Source organism: Astatotilapia calliptera, chromosome 7, assembly GCF_900246225.1.
Source record: "Astatotilapia calliptera chromosome 7, fAstCal1.2, whole genome shotgun sequence".
Taxonomy (NCBI): Eukaryota; Metazoa; Chordata; class Actinopteri; order Cichliformes; family Cichlidae; genus Astatotilapia; species Astatotilapia calliptera.
The window spans coordinates 49,415,226-49,439,736 of NC_039308.1; the positions used below are offsets into that span (position 1 = coordinate 49,415,226).

General features: G+C 41.3%; 2 protein-coding genes and 1 long non-coding RNA gene across 7 annotated transcripts in view; 2 read left to right on the top strand and 1 right to left on the bottom strand.

Annotated features, from left to right (window-relative positions):
* The first annotated feature begins 799 nt into the window (after positions 1 to 799).
* LOC113026481 (uncharacterized) lies at positions 800 to 9,694 on the top strand. Its single transcript, XR_003272927.1, has 3 exons — positions 800 to 3,985; positions 8,644 to 9,243; positions 9,435 to 9,694. It is a non-coding gene; the product is annotated as an uncharacterized LOC113026481 (long non-coding RNA).
* A 708-nt stretch (positions 9,695 to 10,402) lies between these two features.
* On the top strand, positions 10,403 to 16,734 carry adck2 (aarF domain containing kinase 2). 2 transcript variants are annotated; one of them, XM_026175325.1, is made up of 9 exons: positions 10,404 to 10,870; positions 11,406 to 11,976; positions 12,132 to 12,278; positions 12,418 to 12,546; positions 12,627 to 12,722; positions 12,829 to 13,107; positions 13,396 to 13,527; positions 15,346 to 15,399; positions 15,502 to 16,734. In XM_026175325.1, the coding sequence occupies exons 2-9, from the start codon at positions 11,485 to 11,487 to the stop codon at positions 15,640 to 15,642; spliced, it is 1,470 nt and encodes a 489-aa protein (XP_026031110.1). In that variant the 5' UTR covers positions 10,404 to 10,870; positions 11,406 to 11,484; the 3' UTR covers positions 15,643 to 16,734. The 2 variants fall into 2 exon arrangements, with proteins under 2 accessions (XP_026031108.1, XP_026031110.1); XM_026175323.1 differs by having other exon boundaries at positions 10,403 to 11,976.
* Positions 16,735 to 18,553: 1,819 nt separating this feature from the next.
* srpk2 (SRSF protein kinase 2) overlaps positions 18,554 to 24,511 on the bottom strand; it is a 71,513-nt gene continuing 65,555 nt past the window's right edge. For 2 of the 4 annotated variants that reach the window (XM_026175326.1, XM_026175327.1), the window contains 3 exons: positions 23,514 to 23,606; positions 23,133 to 23,225; positions 18,554 to 19,332 (listed from right to left, as the gene is read on the bottom strand). In XM_026175326.1, the coding sequence (XP_026031111.1) occupies positions 19,148 to 19,332; positions 23,133 to 23,225; positions 23,514 to 23,606 (371 nt within the window). In that variant the 3' untranslated portion in view covers positions 18,554 to 19,147. The remainder of the gene's footprint in view (positions 19,333 to 23,132; positions 23,226 to 23,513; positions 23,607 to 24,511) is intronic. The other 2 variants (XM_026175329.1, XM_026175328.1) reach the window with 2 other exon arrangements.

A 24,511-nucleotide genomic window follows, 5' to 3' on the forward strand; every position in this document is an offset into this window, starting at 1 on the left:
CCTAGTGGCTACACAAGCCAGCAAGTACCAACAACCGGATTTGGTGTGTGGTAATAACAGGTAAATGAACTTTTTTAAGCTTGCAAAGAAAAGCGTCTGGACTTCTTTAAAGAAGTCCTTTGACTACGATGACCTGGATGACTGAGAACCTTCACAGACAGTGTTGAATATTCTTACACAGGTTTTTCTGTTATTTAAAGGAGGAAGTAATTTATTTTATTGCAACCTGTAATTTACTGTAGTTAACTTTTATTTGTTGAATTGTTTACAAAAGGTTTGAGGTGTGAAATAAACTGCAATGGAGTTTGAAAACAAAATATGTGTGTGTGTGGTTGGAGGATGTGTTTGTGTCGGGAGGGGGCGAAAATGTTCTTGTAAAACAAGGCTACATCCACACGTACACGGGTATTTTTGAAAAGGCAGATTTTTCTATGCGTTTGTGCCTTTCGTCCGCACATAAACGGCGTTTTTGATCACTGAAAACTGAGATTTTTTTAAAAAACTCCTGCCAGGATGGAGATTTTCGAAAAGTCCGTTTTTGCATTTACATATGGACGAGGTAAACAGAGATTTTGTCACCCAACGTCAAAGTGTGCGCCTCTTTTTACGTGGCGGTATGCCCCCACGTTATTATTTACATGAGATTAATTTCTACAATGGAGGATATAGGCAAAATACTGTTGTTGTTAATCTTATTATCTGCAGTTTGTACATGCTTACATACACACACAGTTACTGTGTACATGTGGACGTAGCCAAAATGGGGCCTAGCAAAAAAAGTTTGAGAACCACGGCTCTACAAGGTAAGTGAAATAAAAATGTGAAATAAAGAAATCGTTCAAAGTGGGCTAGGTGCTAATTTTCAGATGGCAGGTCTACATCTAGAATTAAAAATAAGCACAAACAGACACATGTTGGCATCTTGATGCAAATTTACTAAAATCGCACGTGCAACACTTTCTACATATTTGACAACAGAGGAAAAACGCAAAGTTTGGATGTATTTTTAATTTGGATTTTTTTTTTATTTCACGCCGAATTAGATATTTTAAAAATCAAGCCCCAAATCACAAAGTCTCCTCCCTGTTTGTAGTGTAAGGTCAAAACCATACAGTACTACAGAGAGCCCCAACAATCAAATGATCACCCCTCTGACCAAATACTAGGAGACATTACCAGGAGGAAACTTCCAACGGAACCGGGCTCAGAAGGGGCGGCCATCGCTGCAACCGGTTTGGGGTGGGGGAATTAAAATGGAGACGAGATGGCCTGAATTACAGTTGTTAAAATTTGGATTTGAGGGCAGATCATAAAATTTGATGGTGATGCTTTCAATTTTTGACTTGGTGCTAAGATTCTGCTTCAAGATATTAAAAGAAGCAGGGCAGTGGGGAAAAGCCAGAATGGTTATGTTAATCATTGCTGGCTTTAATGAATCACCTAAAGGGTTTTCGCAGAGCTTTTCCCACAGTAGGAAAAAAAAACCTGGAAATTTTGGACTTGTTTTGGAGGAATGGGGATGATTTGGAGCCTGATTGTTATATGCCTTATCAGAGCCTCATCAAAAGACAAATCATTTGCCATCGCAACCTTTAAGACATTGTCTGGGGAGCCAAACTCCTTGATGAGGTATTTGGCTATTTTCTTCATGAACTTTTCCTTGTTAGTTGTCAGACTTGTGGCGGACTCTGTGCTGCTGAGTTCAGGCTGTATCAGATCTTTCAGACGGTGTAGTACCGTGTCTAGTTCTTTTTTAGTAGATGCAGCAGTCCTGGCAACCCAGTGCTGAGTGTCAGTTTTAGATTTGGTGATGACTCTCAGGAAGAGCGAGAACACGAACTGACTGGAATTCTTCTCAACATCAGAAGATGACCCTGACACAGAACTCATCTCTGACTTTAAAGAGGAATCTTTGAGAGAGCCTGAAACGCTGGCAGAGAATTTTTTGGGAGACATGGTCCCAGATTTTGGTGTTCCAGGTGATTTTTCAGGTGCCAGAGAACTTTTTTCTGGTGACATGCTCCCAGATTTTGGTGTTTGAGGTGATGGAACAGATTCTTTACCACTGCCATCTGAATCTGTGCTTGTTTCCTATGTTGGGGTCCTTGTTCTTTTAATAAAGTTCTGAATGTCATCCATCGCCACAGAAACCTTGTCCTCAATCATTTGATCTTTGCCCTCGTTCTCCACCCAGAGTAAAAGCTTTTGTAAAAACTTTTCTACTGCGTATTCTACGAAGACATAGAGGACTTCAGCAGAAAAGGGACAGTTTGAGTCATGTGCTGGTTGTGGAGTCCTGGAGATGACTGTGTCGGAGAGGGCTCTACCCATTAGAGGCTCAGGAATTTGATAAAGTCGACCTGTCATAAGTAGATCAAACAGTCTTCCAATGTTTTATGGATGATGAAGTGTTCTTCTTTCTTTGTTAACTTGTCAAACCTCTGATCTAATGGTGTCAAATTGCGAAGTGTGTTTCGGGAAGGGGCTCGACTGAAAGGGGGACTGAAAACCATACTTTCATCGGAGGACACTGTTTATACTTGTGGAACTTACACATGTTTTGTAGACAAACAACAAATTTCCTGTTTGTCTTTATTACTTGTCTCAGCTCTTTTTGCAGTTTTTCAAACTGTTTTTTCGCAAACATGGAAAAGCGGTGTTTGCGCGCTTTGAGCCCGGAGTGTGAGGTGGATGGCAAACATTTAGAGAAGTCGTCTCTCACCTTGTTGATAATTAATCCTGCAGTAAAGGCAGGTTTGGGTAAGCTACATCTCTCACAGAGCTCTTCACTGCTTGAATGCATGTTCCCAAGTATCTCATTTAAGATGTCAGCTGCAACCACTTCTACTGGGGTTGGAGCTCGGATACTTTGGCTGTCTGCAGTTGATGTTATTTTGTCTCGTTCTGTTAGAACTGATTCTTGTGGGATCTCCATTTTTTCCTCATCCTCATCTTTTTCTGTCATCGCTCCATCTGAGCTGCTTGATGACAAAATTGCAGAAATCTCTGCGATTGCTAGTTGCAATGGCATCTTTGAATCCATACTTTCTGTACCGGAATCAGACCCTCTTGACAGGCACTGGCAGCGCAGCTTACGTGCTACATGCATTTTAAGGCACGAGGCAGCGTGACAAACCATGCGGTGCAGCTTTTCAATATTACTACATTTCCCGCTAACATAAACGGCGGGGTCTTGCGGGAGATTGGGGCTTTTTGTAATGAATTCAATTGCTGAGCTTTTCGGAGATCCCTTCCTCAACCATCCGTGTCAGCTCGTCAGCGCTCTCGTGTCGCTGTTTTGGGACATTAAGAGCGCTGGCGGCTGAAATCGAGTCTCCAAGGAACGGGATTATTTTTCCCCCATCTAAAGGCTCTTCCCTCGCCATGCAATCCTGAATAATAGGAAGGGCTACTTTCAGGATTCTGCTAGAGGCGATCTGAATGATTTCACAAATCATATCAGCGAGCACCGCTCGGACGCCGGAGTAGCATGTGTCATTTTTGATCATGCTCCACTGAACTTCAGAGAGCCTTTCAAAGCACCTGTTGATAAGGTGGCATAATATGGTCTGCTATGACCACGATTGAAATCTCATTTTCGCTGTGTGTTGCCATTATCGTATCAATAAAATGAGATTTTCTTCTTTTGAGAAGAAAGGTGTGAGAATTTTCTTGTTTTAGAGAACGCCGACTGTTGAACATTTGCAAACAGATGAGCAGTGATTTGTCTGTCTGAGAGCTCCTATTTAAGGGTTTAGCTGCCTGTGACGTGGCTGACAGATCAAAGCAAAAGCGAATTCCTTTGATCTGCCAGTGACGTCACAAAGAACGCACGCGCACACGGATAAAAGCCCCTAGCCCACGCTCACAGCTGCGCAGCAGCAGATTTGAGTTGGCCCGCTATATCCCAGGATTCATTGCGAGTCAAAGGTTTAAGAAAAATGGCGGACGGTCGAAGCGACGCGGTCCAGATATAAACTCGAAAGTAAGTACTGGGCTTTTATCTCACTTCAACTATACAGCGGAACAAATGTTAGCATAATGAAAAGTCTTAAAAAGTCACATTTAGCGAACCCTCGGCTAAGTTACATGATGTTAGTGATATCCCCACTTAACGCGGCTCTTTGGTCGGTTAGTTAGTTTAGGTTTCTGCCGAAGCTGGGTCTGTTTTTCGGTGTGAAGCCAAACGTATTTAAACGTTTTAGGAAACGCCGAGCAGAGTGTTGACCAAATATTTGGCCCGCGAACTGTGTTGAGGGCGCGGACTCAACCATGCTGTGCTGAAGTTTGTCCTTAAAGAGCTCTCATCCTTTATAAACCACTAATAATGAGACAGGCAGTAAATGGATAAGTCCTCCTCTTGTTTCCTGCTGTTTTTGTTATCCTTATATCAAACAACCAAGTCTGTCACCTTTGTTATAAAGACCAACACTCTGCATGATCATGTCCTGTTTCTCCTTTCTCTGATTAAAATACATCAAGTGTGTCTTTGTGATTCAGGGCTCGCAAAATTTCAAAATCCCTGGTAGCCCTTTGGGCAGGGACTCTTCAGTTTTTGGTAGCCCAAAATAAATTTAAGTAGCCCGAATAAAAAAAGAGAGTAATGTTTTGATTGATGTTTTGTTTCCTTTACAATATTATACATTACAGTATAATTGTAACGGAAACAAAACATTAATCAAAATATTGTTGAAACACAAATTACAAGATTGTACAACAAAAATTACAATCATCAACTCAAATACTTGGTTCTAATTGAACAGAAATTTCTAAGAACTTGTAAGAACTGTGTAGAACATGAATCGGTCTGTGTCAGATCCTGAATTTGAAATTTCCACTGAAGTCACGGGTAAGAGGCATGTGGAACCAAGATCGAGGCCATTTGCTTTTTGAAGTTTGCAAAGACTGCTAAATTTTGCCAGTGGTAGTTCACTCTTTGCAACATAGTACGCTGTTCTAAACAGATTTTTCAGGTTTATTTTTAGTATGTTATTTGCAATTGGTGTTTGTTCTGGGAAAGATATTGCAGACTGAGCAATAATGCATTTCTTGCATTTCTCATGGGTTCTAATGGGGGCCTTTCTTAAAATGACTGGTCCCAGTAACAAAGGCGCTTGTCGACTCAGAAATCGAGGGAAAACCAACAACTAGGGGTGGGCAATATAAACGATATACGATAGAAACGATATAAATTTGGCCAACGATAGAGATTTTGACTATATCGCGATAGCGCATGTTGATGATGTCATCAAGCTGCGCCTGTTTTGGTCGAAAGCATTGCAGCGGCTAAAACCATTATCATCTGTAAATTATACCGGGCGTCAGTCACAGGAAAGAGATGAAGCACTTTTGAAATATGGGGAAAGCCAAAAACCGTGCTTCCTCCACTTCCGTAACATTGATTCATTAATGTTCAATTCTCTCGAGCTGTTCTATTCCCATGTTGTTGCAGTATATTAATAACTAACCTCGTATTTTGGATGAATAATCTCAGTTGTTCTCCTGACTGAAGTTTGGGCCGTGTATAGCATCCTGCTATGCGATTGCATTTGTCCCTAACCACCAGAATCCCTCACGTTAACTTTTATCGAGTGAAAAAAAAGTTGGCGTTCATCCTCCAGCTTCACTGTGCTAATGTTATGCTAACATAGCTGTGTCGCTAGTAGAGCTGGGCGATATAAGATTTTTTCATATCACGATATGTTTTTTTCATTTCAGGCGATAACGATATATATCACGATGTAAGCCAAATAACTATATTTGTAAGATTTAAATGTACCATTGCTCACGAGTAAAATGTCAAATAATCAGCAGCTTGTTTTGATTTAAATATTTATTTCCCATAATAAGTTCAACAGGGTAGATGTACTTAAGGAACATGAGACTTTTTTAGATAAATGAAGGCAAATATTGCAAACTACACAAAAGGCAGCCGCTAAAGCGTTTAAGTTTCAAAATAGAACAAACAAAACAGACTACTAAATTGTCAGTTCCACTTAGAAACAAAATATTAATTCTAAAAACAAATCTTAGTTTGTTTTACAGAATAACAGACAAAGTGACTAACTTTTGTCAATATCAAATAAACTGAGAACTAAAAGGAAATTCTCAATCTCTCCTTGTTGTATAGCTTAGCTTTTTAAACAGTTTTAATAGTTACTTTAGTCTGACAAAAGCCGAATGACAAATTAGCGCTTCCAGTCAGAGATTGAGCATGCACCGGTTTATTGTATTCCCAGACTTGCTTTCGGCACAATTTACAGTGCGAGCTACTCTGTTTTTTGTCAGACTTGAAATAGCCGAAATACCTTCACACTACGGGACTTCTATGGCTCTTCAGTTCGACAATCTCTCCGGCCTTGGAACCATCATCTGTTTTCTCTTCGGTAACCTTCGGTCACGCTCTCAGTTGATTTTTCTCTAGTCGGCACACTCATTTCCTCCATTACCCGGGCGGCACGGCGGCTGGCTGCTTCCCAAAAAAATACACATGTGCGGCTTGACACTTGTGCTGTACGTAACAAGTCACGTGACGTAACGCTGCGGCTGTGATTGGTTCGGCTCTGCGCTAGTTAATTTGGATTGGATGTTCCTCTTTTGTTTTGTTTTGTTTTTTTTTAAGAGGACAAGAGCGGTGAGGCCTATCGCAATAGTTAAATTTTTCTATCGAGAAAAAGTTATTTCGCAATACATATCGGTCTATCGCCCAGCTCTAGTCGCTAGCAATCACGTAGCACAACATTATATACCAGATAGTCCAACTTCAGTAACCCTGCAAATGCCACTGCTGTTTTGTTTTCTGTCTTCATTTATGTTGGAAGTGGTAGCAGAGCTGTACGTTTGAATTAGTTTCAAAAATCTCTGTCAGAACATGGTATGAAATGTTTAGGTGTAAACTAGCGAGCTAAATTCCTGTTAACTTGTAACTCCGTTAACTTTAATAAATTCTGTTTTCATGGATGCATGGATGTAAAACTTAATTGTTACACCCGATAAAGTAGCAATGCTGATGATTTAATTAAAGATCAAAGAATTTAGTTTTTAACTCTTAGTGTTCGTTTGACTTTGGGACCTGAAGTGGACGGAGTTTTGGACCCAGATTATTCCGCGAAGCTCCTCACTACAGCAGCCGTAATGCTCTGACTATCCATCAAGCCGTGCGGCTTACCAAAGTTGTACTACAACATTTTTTAACAGATTTCTGCACGCAAAAATCGGTTCGAGGTCAGTAAGCACAACCAGAATTCATACATAAGGCACACTCTCGATTTTTGAGAAAATTAAAGGATTTTAAGTGTGCCTTATAGTGTAGAAAATACGTTATACAGAAGAAAAGAATATATCGTGATATACTGTATATTGTTACCGCACATGCTTCAAATTAAATCGCGATATGAATTTTAGGCCATATCGCCCAGCCCTACCAACAACACACCCGGCAGAACATTATGTTATTTACACGGGTGCACATAAGTGGTCCGCATGTGCACATTCGCTGTCAAAATAAAAGATGCGCACCAGATAAGAAGTTGCAACGCGCGTTTGCGTCCATATAAAAGGCACTGTTTTTGTCCGCTAGAGTGGGATTTTCACGGCACATTCTGCACCAAATCTCTGTGCGTTCATCATTTGTTTGAAGCCAGCTCACCTCCTGCAACCACTTTTCCGAGAATACGTGCTTCTTTTGCGGTTCGGACATTTCTTTGGAGGTGGAGGAACACCAAAGTAATTGCTTAAAGGAGCTTGCTTCTTCGACATCTTTAAGAGTTCTAAACAAGTGTCTGTCCCCCTCTGGAAAATCTTATGTACGCAAACACGCGTTGCAACTTCTTATCTTGTGCGCGTTTTTTATTTTGACAGCGAATGCGCACCTGCGGAACACTTATGTGCAGCCCTGGTTATTTAGCTTGTTATATTGCAGCCACAGAAATTTGTCCATGAAACCATAAAGCTGCACTTTCTTTTTGCCTTATAGTCTGATTTGTCAGAACTTTTCCGTTTTGTGGTAAGCTTTTCTTTGGCTGTCACTTCTTAACTCTGACCTGTCTTATTTGGCTCAGCAGAACTAAAATATATATCCTGCTGCTTTTACACACACACACACACACACACATAACGGTCAGCGATTCTCTGCGCGATCAACCTCTCATATGTTTAAGCTTGCTGCGGGAGATTTCACTTGTCACTTGTTTGCATAGTAAGCTAACGATTAATAAGACGATGTCAGAGGAATTGGTGCGCAAATTATTGTCACTCACCAATCAGTGCTGTCGCTCTCTATACACAGTTTGCGCGATTGCAAAGTGAAAGCAAAAAACAAGCACAAATTCAAACGCGATTTAAATATGTCACATATTGACAGTGGCTCACCGATGCCAATGACACAATTACCCAGCTACATTTCCAAAAGAATGCAAAAGCATTGACATATATTTTTCCTTCCTACAATAGCCCGACGTGCAGGGCAGAGATAGATTTTGGTAGCCCGACTGGAAAAATCGCTAGCCCCGGGATGTCGGGCTAGCGATTTTACGAGCCCTGTGATTATAAGAGAAAACAGTTTTCATCCTGCAAGTTAGCAGATATTTGATAAACTTCTGCTGCTTTTGTTGCTAACTGCCATGGTTGATTTCCTTCCGCAAGTATCCAGAGTCAGAAGAGACTGAGAAGGTGAGGGGAGTCTGGGCAGAGGCTCTCCACCCCTGATAGACACGAGGATAGACCCAGGACATTGTGTGAAGAAGAGGAGGAGAAAAAGGAGCAAGCAGCAGCTGATAGATGCAGAGGAGAACGGGGGGAGTGCAGACAGCTCTCTGTAGTTGAGGGACTGGTAAAAACATTGAAAATGCTTTCTTGATATTTGCTTCCTGTATTTGCTGAAGTATTTCCAACACAAACTGTAACAGCTGCATACAGGGAACCACTCACTGATGTTTATCCTGCAGGACAGGATCTGACTGGGAAAGAAGGAAAAATAAGGGAACCACGGACAACTTTGATAATATTTTGATTTATCCAGAATATATTCAGTTCAAATATTGTTTTCATCACAGTGGGATTGTGCTGGTTTCAGTGGGGAAGGTATGCAGCTCATTTAAATACAAAGAGCTGTGAAAAGTTGTTCATTTATAAAGTGTGTTAGTATTTTATAAGGATGTAATGTTTCTGTATCATTTCTCTCCTTTTAGAGCCTCTTACCCAAACATCAGCCTGTTTAGTGCTCTCATATCTTCAACCTCTTAAGTAAGTTGTACAGAACAGTTTTCTCATCAATAAAAGAATATTTACTGCATCAGTGTGTCTTCATTTCATCCGAAACACACAAGGATCAAATCTCTGACTTTATTTGAATGTATACCTTATAGATCCCCGTGGTGGAAATTCCTCTGCATTGCCTCAGGATAGCCACTGATTTGAATGTAATTCTCTCCCAGATATGTCACACAGAGCTGAAACGACAGTTTTCTCCGCTGAAAGTCAAACGAATGACATCAAATAAAGATTTTCTCTATATCTGTCCAACATGCCGTCCACCACCGCTGTAGCTGTCACGGTTGCTTGGCAACAGAAACTGTTGTAGGCTAGACCGTCAATTCACTTCAGGTCTTCTCAGCCTTCGAAGGCTCCGGCTCTGTGACTCAGTCACCCTGGTAACTCCCAACAGCTGAGCGACAAGTACTGATAAATGTTTCGCTGCACACTGTGAAATCTAATATTGTGTTTAATTAAAAATATTAAGAAGACTGAACTTTTTTTTTAATCAAATTGTTATTAGAACTCAGTTTAAGTAAGTTAGCAGTTCTTTTAATTCAAGAAGCTGATCAAGTCAGTTTATTTGAGTAGTGTTAAATTCTAAAAACTAAGTAAGCTTTGTAAAAACATGGATTCTGACCATCCTGAAAAGTTGCCAGAGGTACTTGATTCAGTCCACAGGATCAGTCAACGACGTAAGTCCTCTTCTGAGCTGAGTCAATAGTAACACCAAGGTTCCTGATAGGAGGTTTGGCAAATGTAACAAGTGGACCCAAGTTTTCCATAACAGTAGGTACAATTTTTTTAGGAGCACAAACAAGGACTTCAGTCTTCTCATTTAGCTGAAGAAAGTTTTCAGCCATGCAACCTCTAATGGAGTGTATGCAAAATCTGTAGCTTGGAAACATCTTGGGGCTTAAAGGAGATATATAACTGAATATCATCTGCATAGCAGTGGTAAGAAATATCCTTAAAAGTGCTCAATAAGTGCTGAAGAGGAAGTAAATACAACATTTCCAGCTCATTCAACATTTTTAACTTAACATTCAGCAGTTATTTCATTTTAGCTCAAAAACATTCAGCTATCAGCATTCACACTGCAGTTTCTTCAGAAAATTCATTTTCTAGTATTATTAATCGTGTGCTTTTGCAAATAATAATAGCAAGAAGCGCCTACAACAGACTGCGCACGCGCAATACGGAGGTTAATTTGAGCCATTGCTTCTGCAAGTTAAGTTGAGAAAAATTATAATTTCTTAAATACAGAAGCGTGACACGAGACAGACCCACAATGTGTGGGATAAGAAGTGTAGACACGAGAAACTAAACGTGTTTTAATTTTTGTTTTGAAACGCTGAAAGTTTTTTTCGTGATTGTCACTGCACCTTTAAGATAAAACCACGTGACCTTGTTGCTATAGCGTCATATCCGGACGTACTCTGTCAGTGCAATGTTTCCATAGATGTTGTGTTATCAATGGAAACGAGGAAATCCACATTTAATTAGCTGGCACAGCAACGCCAGCTGAAGCATTAAATGTCCGGTTTGTCCACATAAGTAAAAAGAGTCATCGAGTTTCTTCTCGTCTGTCAAGAAACTGCAGTAACTACCGAGTACCGTAAGTTCAAATATTGCTACCAAATTGTAGAAAAATAGCTAAGTATGCTTGTAGCCTATTGTAGCGCCAATCTAGTTTGCATCTTTACTTTAAAGTGTAATCCTCTGGGTAAAACCTGCAGTGTTTACCAAGAGAGCAAAGATTATATTTTACAGATGACTCCTAAAAGGTGTTTCGCAATACAAAACTAGCACATGTGGATCCGTTCAGCTGCTGGACTGAGCTAGCAGCTGTGTGACATTATGATCACGATAGCCCTTGGAGCAAGAGGAGCCCTCCTCAGCTTGAGGTGCACTTTGCAGAGAGCAGGCTCCTTTGCAAGACTTGGACTCATTCAGAACACCAGATCCGGTTTTGTTAGAAGGGGGCAGATTTTAACCCGCATACCCAAGATTACACTGCTATGTTGGGGTGCAGTCAACGGTTCTTTAAGTGCAGTCAGATGCCAGGAAGTTCTTGTTCAACCCCAGGCTTCGGAAAAAAAGTCTTTGGCTAAAATCCAAGTGCACAGACTTATATTTTTTCTTCGCCTCAGCTTCCGGGCGTTGGTCCTGCTCTTCAAATTTGTCCCCCTTCTTCTCCTTTACCCCTTGGTTCTGGTGTTTACCCGCTGGATGCCTCATTGGCTCGATGCTTTGCTGTGGGTGACTGAGACCTCTGGTCCTACTTTCATCAAGCTGGGGCAGTGGGCTAGTACTAGACGAGACATCTTCTCTCAAGATTTCTGCAACCGTTTCTCCAGGCTCCACGTCAAGGTACGCCCTCACTCCTGGGCTCATACCAAGCAGTGCCTCCGGCGGGCTTTTGGGGAGGGCTGGAGAAGGGTTTTGGTGTTTCGGAGTAAAGAACCGGTGGGATCAGGATGCATTGCACAGGTATACCGAGGCTGGGCCAGGGTGGACCAAGTGGAGGACCCAGCTTTCCAATCAATAGTAGAGGAGATGGAAAAAGACGATTTGTTGGAAGCCTGGGAGATCCCTGGTTTAGGGGGCATGGCAAGATCTCTGAGGCAGCTCTGGAGGGGGAGTGGGGAGGAAGAGAGCAGTGAGGACAAAAGTCTTCTAGATGGTCAGCAGGAGGAGCGCCTGATACCTGTGGCAATCAAGGTCAGTCTTGCAAGATTGTTTCCTCTCCTACAGATTCACATCACAGTCATGGAGTGTAAATAAAGGAGAACATGCTGTATGATTTTTTTTTTTTCTTTCTTCTTTTTCTTGCACGTTATGTTGGGTGTGTATAAATTGTATCCGATTCGTTGTAGGTGGTCCATCCAGGAGTGAGGAGACAAGTGGAGATAGACCTGTTGCTCATGAAAGCAGGTAGTTGGCTTCTGCACTGCCTGCCTGGACTCAAATGGCTCAGTATTTGTGAGATAGTGGAGGAGTTTGAGAAGCTCATGACCAAACAGGTGATGTAAAAATATTCAGACTCCTACATTTAACCTGGCACAAGCGTTTTTTTGACTTTGCACATGACTTTTAAATAGAGCTTTAGCATTCTGTGTACTAAGACAGGTCACAGTTAGGTGCGATTTCCATGCGTTTTAGATTGATCTCCGTTTTGAAGCCAGAAACATAGAGCGTTTCCAGACGAATTTCCGTGATTTTGATTATGTAAAGTTCCCTACTCCTTTGCGACCATTTGTCACCAGAAGCATCTTAGTGGAAACCTTTGAAGTGAGTATAATGATCTGCAAGTAATTGAGGTCATTAACTGATGACAGCATAGTTCAGTTAATATTCAGCCTCCTTTTCAGGAGAGTGAACCCATTTCAAACTACTTGAGCTCCGAGGTACCCAAGGAAGTGAAGCAGAGGATAGCCAAGATGGGAGTAGACACGCTGCTGAAAATGGTAAGATCCACAACCCAAGGCAATTGGTGTAAACGATAAATGTTTTATATACTTAAGGATGTGTGCAGAATGCTATCATGTGACAATGTAAACTTCTTTATTCCAGGTTTTTTTGGATAACTTCGTCCATGGGGATCTTCATCCAGGCAACATACTTGTCCAGTGTCAGGGTCCTCTCGCTGGCTCGGGAGACGGTACTGGTATTTCAGGGGAGCACCATGGGAAAACCACGCTCACTGATTTGTTGGACACGGTGGTGGTCAGTGTCAGGCCACCGCCGTGTCCTATCCAGCTGGTCTTGTTGGATGCTGGCATTGTAGCCCAGCTCAGTGACCGTGACCTTGCCAACTTTAAGGCTGTCTTCACAGCTGTGGTGCTGCGTCAGGTAGGAACCGATGCAGGAAAATTTTATAGCTTCTTTAAGATGTACTTTGTGCCATTTTATGTAAAGTGCCTACAGCACTTAAGACTAAGTGTTGTGGGGGTGTCTGAATGAAACTGTGAAGAACATCAATGTATAAGCTGCCTAAATGTGAATGAGAACAGTCTTTAACTAATCTGCAATGACGATAAGTGTTTGAACAGTGACACAGCTTTGGTCATTTGTACACCACCACCCATGAAACAGTCACAGAATTTCTTGTGTGGCTTTTTTTTTTTTTTTTTGTCCCAGGGTGAGCGTGTGGCAGAGTTGATTCTGAATCATGCCCGAGCTAATGAGTGCAAGGATGCCGCGCTGTTTAAAAAGGAGATGGCTGAGCTGGTGGATCATGCCCTCAGCAGCAACACCCTCTCACTGGGAAAGGTATGAACCAACATTTGCATTGTGTGTGTTATGACCAGGATGATGATGGTGGTTAATGTAATACAGTAGAAGACATTATAATATTATAGAATACTTTTATTTTTAAATTTAGCACTCCTTTTGTGATTCCAGCAACTTGATACATGTCTATTTTGTATCTGTATTGTTTGCTTTTAGAATTTTTAATCGTTTTCCTCTTCACTACAGCTTTCTGAAAAATGAAAATGTGTAGATAAAATAAATTGGCCTCAACATAAATTCATGCAAAACTATTCTTATCTAAAAACCTTCTAGTGAAGCAATAAACTGTACGAGAGGCCTGATCATAAAAATCCAAAACCAAAGCTGTTGTGAATTTGGCCAATCCAAACTCAAATCAGTTATTGGTTTTCATTTTTGTGTGTGGAGTCAATGTCTTTGTCATATTTGTATGTGGAAGTTACGTAAACTATGAGGAAAGTTTCTTGATGCATTCTCAATCATCCAGGAAAGTAAATCTCCAAAAGTTGATTCTGTTCATCTGGACGTAGCGTTTTGTGGGAGAAACGTTTCGTCACTCATCCAAGTGACTTCTTCAGTCTCAGCTGACTGCAGGTTTCCCCAATCTTATAAACAGTACATTTGCATAATGACTGAAACCAGCCCACTGAAGGAACAATGGGCTGGGAGGTCAGTTCCTTAATCCTCGTTGGGATCCTAATTCCTGTGGCAGGTTAGCCTTCTTAGACTGTGAGGTTTCCGTCAGTAATGGGGGACATCTAAAAGCTGACGTGTACCGTAAACCTACACATACGGATCAATATTTAAGGTTTGACTCTCATCATCCACTGGAGCACAAACTGGGTGTCATTAGGACGCTACAACACAGAGCGAACACCATCCCCACTGACACAGCGGCCAGGGAAGCAGAAGAGCAGCACATCAAGAAGGCCCTGAGTAAATGTGGTTATCCCAGCTGGACTTTTGTCAAAGCTGGAAAGGCAACTAAAGAAAGCTCCAGTCGATCCAGGAGAGAAGGAAAACCGCTGCCCAAGTGAAAACCTTTTAAACCCCAAAACACGCTGCGCCAAAACTTGGTCTACCCTGAGGATCGGGTCCCCTGACACAGAGTAACATAGTGTACGCTGTTAAGTGCCAGGAGGATTGCCAGGATTTATACATCGGGGAAACCAAACAACCTCTGGCGAAGCGGATGGCACAACACAGAAGAGCTACCTCGTCAGGCCAGGGCTATGCAGTCTATTTACACCTACAGGCCAGTGGACACTCTTTCAAGGATGAGGATGTACAGGACAGGGAGGAACGCTGGTTTGAGCGCGGAGTCAAGGAGGCCATTTACATGAAAAGGGAAAGACCATCTCTGAATCGAGGAGGGGGCCTAAGGGTACATCTTTCGCCATCTTACAATGCTGTGATTGCAGCCATTCCCCAACTCTGTGACTGGTACTCATGGCCATTGATCAGTGGGTTTTGGTCAGTGGTTGTTGATCAATGGTCATGAGAATTTGCATAATTAAGATTAAGGAACTGACCTCCCAGCCCATTGTTCCTTCAGTGAGCTGGTTTCAGTCATTATGCAAATGTACTGTTTATAAGATTGGGGAAACCTGCAGTCAGCTGAGACTGAAGAAGTCACTTGGATGATGACGAAACGTTTCTCCCACAAAACGCTACGTCCAGATGAACAGAATCAACTTTTGGAGATATGAGGAAAGTTAACACAAATGTTAACACTATGGACAGGCTTCACTACATAATCAGTGATTTTTAATAGTGGTTACATAGTTCTTTGCTGGGGTTTGTTTTCTTTGCTTGCAGGTCCAGGTAGCCGACTTACTTTCCAGAGTCTTTGGCCTACTCATCAAACACAAGGTATAACATCACCAGGTTTTTATACTTTAAAAAAAAAAATTGATCTTAACAGAATCTTATTTATCTGTCAAATATATATTTCGCTTGTCACCGTGTTTCCAGGTCAAGCTGGAGAGCAACTTTTCCTCAATAATTTTCGCTATCATGGTGCTGGAAGGCCTGGGAAGGTCTCTCGATCCCAACTTGGACATTCTGGATTTAGCCAAACCCCTGCTGTTGAAGAACTGTGCCTCGCTGCTGTGATGCACACACAAAGGAAGCAGCTGTATAATAAATGTACACACAAGCGTAGTATGCCTTTAGTGGATCTACAGTTCATGTGTACATCCTAATAATACCATGACGTTTGTCTTTAGGCTTACAATGCAAGATATTCCTGTGTGGCATACACGTCTCCTCCACATTTCCATAGTGGTGATACCAAAATATACCTCATTATATGGTCAAATTTGTGGGTATTCCCACTTTTATCACTCCTATTAGGAAATGTGTTAACTGTTTGACTAAAATATCCACTACACCCCTTGAAGTTTATTGCAGGCTGTTGGCTGAGTCGGAGGGGGGAAGTGGCACCAGAGGGCATTTGTTGGGATTTACGATCTAAAACAAAATACTGCTAAAATCACATGTTGATATTTTAAAGCACATTTTAATGTTTAATGACTAATATTGATCTCAGGACATCTATTATCACTCCATCCTTTATTGAATCCTAAAAATGTAATTGAGTGGACCATGTTTGCTTCAGTGTGAATCACAATGTACTGTATCACATTCTTATACACTAGGTTGACAATGTGTTGACTAATTGTAACACACAAAACTGACCTGGGTATTGTAGCATACACTATATTGCAGAAAGTTTTGACTCATCTGCCTTCACGTGCATATTGAACTTTCATATTGTTTAATATGTGGGCTCACCCTTTGTCGCTATAACAGCTTAAAGTCTTCTTGGAAGGCTTTCCATAAGGTTTAGAAGTGTGTTTGTGGGAATTTTTGACCATTTCCAGAAGCACATTTGTGCAAGAAGCTCTCTATGCACTGTTCTTGAGCTAATTTCTGTAGCGACTGACTGTGCAGCAAGTTGGTGACCTCTGCACACTATGTACCTCAGCATCCCATGATCTTATTACACAATATAATACCACTAACAGCTTGCTGTGAAATACTTAGGAGTGGGGAAATTACTTTATAGACCTGTGACAGTGGAAGTGCTTGGAACACCTAATGATTTGGATGGGTGAGTGAATCCTTTTGGCAATATAGTGTATTTTTGAAATTATTAGATTGAATGTGAGTTATTCATGTCAATAAAAAGAGAACCTGTAGTGACTTTGTTTTCTATTCATTCGATGCCTTTAGTTTGCGATCATAAGTTCACCGGACATGTTTAGGTCGACTGCTGCCAAGTGCAACTTCAAAGCAGAAAATTCACTGCATCAAGGGCACAGGATCCATTAATTTACAATTTTATTAAATCTGTCAATGAAAAACAGACAAGACGCGATTCTGTCAATATCATCAGGAAGAACAGTCAGCATGGCTGAGAGTGAGTTCAGGAGGTTTTGGTGAAAAAGAAACCAAATAAAATAATAAAAAGAACCTCATCACAAAATCCTTTATTGCAAAACTGTTGAATTTTTTTCCCCATCACGGGCCTGGACAAAGCAGCACTATTCAAGTAGGGAGGGAGGGGAGAGGTGCAAAGTGTAAAAAAACAAAACAAAACCTCTTAATAATAATAATCATCATCATTAATAATTGCAATGAAAGAAGAAATAAAAACATCTCTAACAGACAAACACAATCACCTCAGTATAAGACGAGATTCTGTTCACGGTCACGACAACCAGAGAAAAGTTTTATTTTTTTCCATTTTTTTAAATGAATTAAATAGTTTTTAAAAATATCTCACCATTTACTTATACTCATCTTTTGTTTTCATTTATTGCGAAAAAATAGGCAACTGGACTAATTGTGATGATGCGAGTTTGTGGTTGTCTGTGTGTTTGACAGAGCATTACGGATTAAGTAGAGAGATACAGTGGAACGTCTTGGAGTGTTGGCACTGAGAGCAGCAGCAGTGTGGCAATGCAGTACTCTCGTCCAGCCACCAGGTGGCGCAGTTCAGTCTGAACATTCCTGCAGGGTTGAGCTGTGGCAGCCCACCCAAAAACAAACAAAAACAAAAAAACACTATATCAGAGGAAGTCAAGTTCTGCCAACAACCACCTCTGTATTTTCTTTCTTCTTCTGTTTTTTTGGAATGATGCTTGCGTGTTGAAATGTTGTCCACGGTCGCTTATCTGTGTTGCCAAATCTCAGTTCTATATACAAAGGTTTCAAATCCCTGAAGGACATCTACAAAGACAAGTGCAACCTCCGTGTGACCATCCCATTTCTGGAGAAGCTCAGGGAAGAAAGGGTTTCTTTATAAGGGCAAAAAAGGGGAGAATAGTACCAATAAGTTCTGGTAAACGTGCCACAGTAGGAATTAACAGAAGTGTTCTCGGGAATAAAAGTCAAGGAATGATGGATCAAGATTTAGGAATGTCAAAAGCTGGTGGAGAAGGGGACTGTAAAGTAGCCACCTTCATTTTGGGGGCGGAGGGATGGGGGCACCAAATATCCTAACCTAATGTAAATCTTTCTAACAGAATGTTCAAGAGGTGTGATGAAACAGGAAACAAAGCATCCATCATTTGTTTCTCATAATCCTTCATGCTGCTCCTTCAGTCTTCTCCATGCATTGTTAAAAAGAGTCTCTAAAGACCAAGCAGTTCTCCTCTTTGTTGAACTGATTGTATTTTTGCACAGCCCACACTGTTTCTGTCCTCCTTTTCAGTGTGCTGCCCCCTGGAGGACTGGCTGCCCTCCAGCTTTCTGCAGCAGTCCCCGGGCAGGATCATGACGCTCATTTAGGAAGGGGAGAGAGGCAATGTGGGGAAACAAACAGGTCACATGGGTGTTTTGGGATTCCTGGAAGAAATTAGGGTGTAAACTCGGAGTTTGATATGGGAACTTCTTCCATGGTTAGGAAAGGAAGTTAGATTGGGGAAAAAAGACGAGGGTCTGTGTAGGCAGATCTTAAGCGCAGGCACGTACGCTCATTTTCACACATGCTCAATAAGATGCGCACACACACACACACACACACACACACACACACACACACACACACACACACACACACACACTCATCTGAGTTTGAGGCCCTGGCTGTGTAAAGGTCATGGCAGATGGAGCTGTGGGCCATCAGCAATACATCAAGGCTACTTGTTGACTTTTCTTTCAAAATACTGAGAAGATCAGCAGCTGTCCATCGCCCGAGACAGATTTTTAAAAAAATTATAATTAGGAAGAGACAGACAGATGTAAGAGACTGACCGGCATCCTGACGGCAGAAAAAGAGAAGAAAGCACATTTCTTTCAGGCAGAGCCCAACTTCTCCCTTTTCCAAAGTGGGCAGCATTCATCCTCCAACAGTCTGATTGTTTTTGTCATTTTATCTCCACAAGTTCGTCTTTACATTCCTTTTGGGAAAAGAAATGTGGGAGGTTAAGCATTTTCAGGTAAGCATGAAATGGATATGTGAGATAATGCATTAAGGAGGTCCTTCTCATCTGTTGCCAGCTTCTTTCCACATCGGGGTTCCAAAGGCTGCCACCAGGGTGGGGGTGGTGTTTGGGCTAACTGTTGGGTGGGCAGCGGGGAAGAGGAGGAGGGCGTTGCTCAGTGTTTGTGGCTAGGAGTTGAGCCACGGGTGATTGAGGCATTCGCCGGCCGAGGCCCTCTTCTCAGGCACCATCTCCAGCATGGGCAGAAGGAAGTGAGTGAACTGACCGGCGTCTTCGTGCGACCAGCCGTACTTCTCCACCAGCACGTCAAACAGGGACCACGGCTTCAGCTTGGTGATGTGCCGCAGTTCACCTGCAGAAGGCCACACACAGCAGAGTCACTGGCATGGTAGGATGAACTGGAACGTTTGAAAAATGTTGGTCCCAACAAATTTAAAAAAAGGATTTCTTGAGTAAAGGAAAAAGACTGGTGGTATATAATGTTGACTTGCTTTCCACAAATACCAGAAAAAACATGAAAATAAGCAAGATCTGGAATCTGTAGCCAAATCCTGCTTATTTTCACCATCGTTTTGTTTCGGTACTTGGCAGAGCACAAACTGTGTGTTAATCTGCTAAAACTAAGAGATGTGACTGCGGCATAGTTGTTTTTGGCTTTTTTCTGGGATTTGCTGATCACGAGGAAAAATACAAAACACCACCAGCCGTATCCTTTAACTCTAGAAGCACCCAGACATGCAGATAGTACAGCTTTAGCTTTGGCCTCTGAGATTTCTGCCTTTTCTCCAGAACAGTGGAGTTAGAAAAAAAACAATGGTGCCCACATCAGTGAAATCCTGATAATTCAGCAGCAACATCTCGTTACAAAAACAGTTTAATTTCTGTTCAGAATTATTTAAAGAAAATGCAGCAGAAAAAGTTGACAGCATTCCAAAGTCTTGCTCATAAGGAATAATCAGAGATTACTGTTGTTGTGAAATTGCTTTAAACAAATAAAACTGTTATACACCATGTGTGATTAAACTTGACACATTGGTAGGAAACATGGCAGTCGGAAATAACTTTATTAAGTTAAAGTGAAAAGCATGCTTTGTGGTTTTTATTTTAAACCTAACGCTATCTGTGTAGTTATTTGTGAGTGCTCACTAAGAAACTATTGCAATGCAATTTAAAAATAACATTTTTTGTGGATTACTTGTTTACACTCTACCTCTGCTCCAATCAGCTGGTTGTTTATGTGTAAGGCTAACAGGGAAGTTCCAGGAGTGGCCTCTTATGGACAAATTATGCAATATTAGCACTCATAACATGTCTGAAGGGTGTTTCTTTCATCTCTTTTCATCTACTTTTTAAATATTCATGGATTGAACATTATAAATGTTACCAAGATATGATCAAATAGCCAGTATTAGCCAATATATTGGTCCCTGTCGATATATTGTGATCTCCAAATATCCACTTGCTGTAGGGATTACTGAATAGCTGTGTACACAACTAGAAGTGACTAGTTATACATAATTTTCTTTATGCCTTGAAAAGCATTCAATTTGATATTTAAAATGGTGCAGGAACCTGCTCACCATTTTTTCAATTACTAAAAAGAAGCTTCTCGTGCATTGTCATGATTCAAGCATCATTAACAGGAAACTGACAACACTTTAATCACTGCCATGTCATTACACAACCAGTCCTTATTTAGTGTTAGTGTTATTGTAAAAACAGGCTTATCACCTCAGAACAAGACTTGATCAGTTTTCGGACTTTTACCAGAACCCTGAACTTTTCCATACATCACCCAGCGGCTGATGCTGTCAGATCAGACATTGCATGGTCTTTAACCTGAGAGCTCCCTAGTACAAAGAGTGTGTGTGCAGTCTGATTGAAGCCATATGAGAAAAACGCGGGTAAATGTATGGTGCAATCATAGTGAGCGAGAAGGTGTCGCGGTGAAGTGACTACAGTCAAGCCAAATTTCTCCTGCTACATGTGAGAAAAGCAGCTGTGAACAATGTTCCCACCAACATTATTAAGAGTTCATGTGTAAAAAGGCTTTAACATCATTAACGTGCATGCTGCAGGTATCAATACAGCAAACGTTAATCTAACAGTTGAAGAGGTTGCTGCTGAATCTTTTTTAAAATGTAAAAATACTACTGGAGGCAAATCTATATTTTTTTTTTTCTGGGTATTTTGGTGTACCGGTCATATAATCAGATGCCACATTAGGCTGTGATTATGCAGGCTTCAGCCAAACAGTAGCTGATTTCACTAATTACTTTGCCTCTCTGTGTGTTTGAAGGTTTGCTAATCAGTGAGGTGCTGTACCAATGGAGTGAAAACCTGCAGAGTCTTGGCAGAAAAATACACAATAACAGAGGGTACAAGAGGGACAGAAATAGCTAAAGACCTGGTGAGGTAACAGAAACAGAAGAGAAAAGAAAAGGATGGTGTCTATTATTCAGGAGAGGAGGAAAACACAAGTCTGACAGGGAAGCAAGCAAGTGTGAGCGAATGATTAATGATCGGAGCGATCGAGACCGAAGGTCCGGTTCAAACCACGGCTGCCATGGTAACCTCTTTTTCCTCTGCAAGATGGGAGAATGGAAACTGTTAAGAATTCTCCAGCTTTGTGCAAACATTCATTAGGAAATGTGGTTTTTGTTAGCAGGATAAACCCTTACAGCTGTTATTCTTTCCTATGCAGAGTATAGTTTTTCCAGGTGTTTTTGCCTCCAATCAATATATCAGTGCACATGAAGTAAACAAGCTGCCAAGGCCGTCTGACTGCAACATGCAGTCGAAAGCGTCTCGGCAGACGCGAGAGAGTCGGTGCGAGGAAGTCAGACCCGATTAACAGAGCACCCGGAGATAAAAGAGAGAACACTGAGACATCAAGTGCAGGCTCAGACCTCAGATAGAGACAGGATCAAAGGAGAAATATTCAGGTCTCATGACACATTAAGAAGAATATATGAGCAGAAAGGAAAACGAGAATGAGTGAGAGATTGCAAGGGTTATCAGCTGTATCAATCACAGGTCCATGAACTTACCATGCTCACAGGTGAGTAGGGTCAGAGAGGTGCATGACATACTAGAGAGAAGCCTTATACACTGTCATTGCTACTAGTTTAACTGGCTTTACCTGGTCATAAACCTGTAAACTATTAATCCTAACTTTGATATATAGGAGGCACTGATTAAACACATTTAACTGTTTCTTTTGGAATTTACAAAGGATATAAAACTTATTTGTTGGTCGGGATATATAATAAAAATATGTCACTGTGTTGTCTGTGCCATGGGGAAAAAAACTGAATGAAAGGCAGATGTTAAATATCAAAGTGTGACATAGATTTTAAATCAGAGGTAATTATAGCAAGCTTACATTTATCAGTCTGGTTAATAATAACTTATAATTTACAGATATTTAGTTAATGTAAATATTCAACACCCGATCTCCTTGACAGTGATCACCTTCTGTATGAATTTTACTGACTAGCAGAGATCAGAAATGATTCTTAAAAATCATTTAAGAATCATTAAAAAACAGATATTTTTCCTATTAAATGCACATGTGGAGTTTTCTAGAAGTGCTTTTAAAATCCTTTTTATTTTGTTATTAAGTTATGGAAACTTAATAGAATCCGGCAGTGTTTAAAATAGATTTATTGCACACATTTGTTTATTTTATCTGCTTTGAAAATCACTTCATTTTGATGTTTTATTGTCAATTCATTTTACTTTTGCTTGTTTCGAGGGTTCGGGTTTGCTCATTTCAGTTTTAAATGAATAGTTTTATTTATTTGGAGTATTTGCTGAGTCGGCATTTATGAAGTTCAGAACAGGCAGCACAACATTTAATGCCATACAGATGTGTCAGTCTTAATAAACAGACAAATCAATGCCTCCTGATGTTTGCTGGGTTGACAAATTTGACCACACTGACAGAGACTAAAGGTAAGGTCATTTCCTGTTTAACTCTGTTTTAGTTTAGTTATTTAAAAAAAAGATAATCATTTTAGTTTTCTTTTAGTTGTTACTTTTTCACATCTATTGGTTTAGCTAACTATAACAGCCCAGCTCCTGACACACTACCGCTGTCCCTTTGGCTCACACTACCCTTAACCAGTCATCAACCACGGAGTCGTTTACCTTTCTTGGTGAAAAACTCTCGGCTGTACTTCCCAGCAGCGACCACTTTGCGTGGGACCTTCCCAAGGAGCTCCATGATCAGAGCGATGTGGTCTGCCCACCACCACATACGTCACAGAGGGAACAAGCACGGTTCAGCATTACGGCATGCACACACATCAACACGCACATACACTGGCTGAATGGTACCGACACACACTGATGCCTTGGGGTACACCGCAGACGCGCTTAGAGACCGATTGGTAATGCAGTGAGAAGCTTGTTCTCGATGTTTTAATCATACTTTCAAATCTGATTTTACAATGGTCTGCCAGTGCATAATTTCTGTCCCTCTCAGACATCCGTGTGTCCCAGTCCCACCAGCTCTCTGGCCAGCGCTACCTCTTCTGTTGAAGAACTCCCGGGAATATTTTCCGGAGAGCGCAAAGTGCCTCGGAATACAGCCCAGCAGCTCTATGATGTGGGCTATGTGGTCTATGGAGGAGAGAGGCAGGTCGGAGGAGGGAGAAGAGAGAGAGAAAAAGAAAAAGAAGAGGAAGGGGGCAGGAAATGTTGACAAAGAAATAGAAATATAAAAAGAGTAAAGCCAAAGACGGTAGAATTAATCGAAAGAAGGATGAAACACAGTGTAAGAACATTGTAAATACAAAAAAGGGACAATTACAGGTACAAAACATTGAAAAAAAAAGGAAGTGTGAGGTATAAAAAGATTGGGGGGGGGGGGGGGGGGGGCATAAGGAAGGGATAAAGAGAGGGAGGGAAAAAAAAGAGTCAGACAGTAAAGGAAACAGCGTGTGTTAGTGAGCTGTGCCTCCACAGGTGAGGAAATGAAATGAATAAAGTGACATGTATTTAGATTCAGATCTGAACGAACTGGATTTTCAATCTGGCCTCAGTAGCGGGAGATCAAAGGTGACCCTCTGTAAATAAGCATGCCAGAATAAAACTGACACTGGCTTATTGCCTGTGCAGAACAGGAAGCAGGGAGCCAACTGTGTGTCACATGCTCTGAGGGGAAAAAGACCCCCCCCCCCTGAAAACACAGCACAATGAGCTGAGACAGATCAAAGACCAGATGAGGGGAAGTGATAAAGAGAAATGTGGGGGTGAAGCTGCACAGTTTGGTAATGTGACATGTTTTCGCGAGACATAACATTTAGAAGAATTAGTATGATTAATAACTGGAGTCCACATGCAAAGGATGGAGAAAGACCAGAAAACAGATACACGTAATCTCACAGGACACTTGGCTAATGTTGGGCTAAGGTTTGAAGTGTGGGCTTGGTGTGGATGTGTGGAGGCACAGCAGCAGATTCAAGGGACAGAATTTAAAGTGGATAGAAGGATGTGGGGAGAGGGGTTGACTAAACTTTAAACTA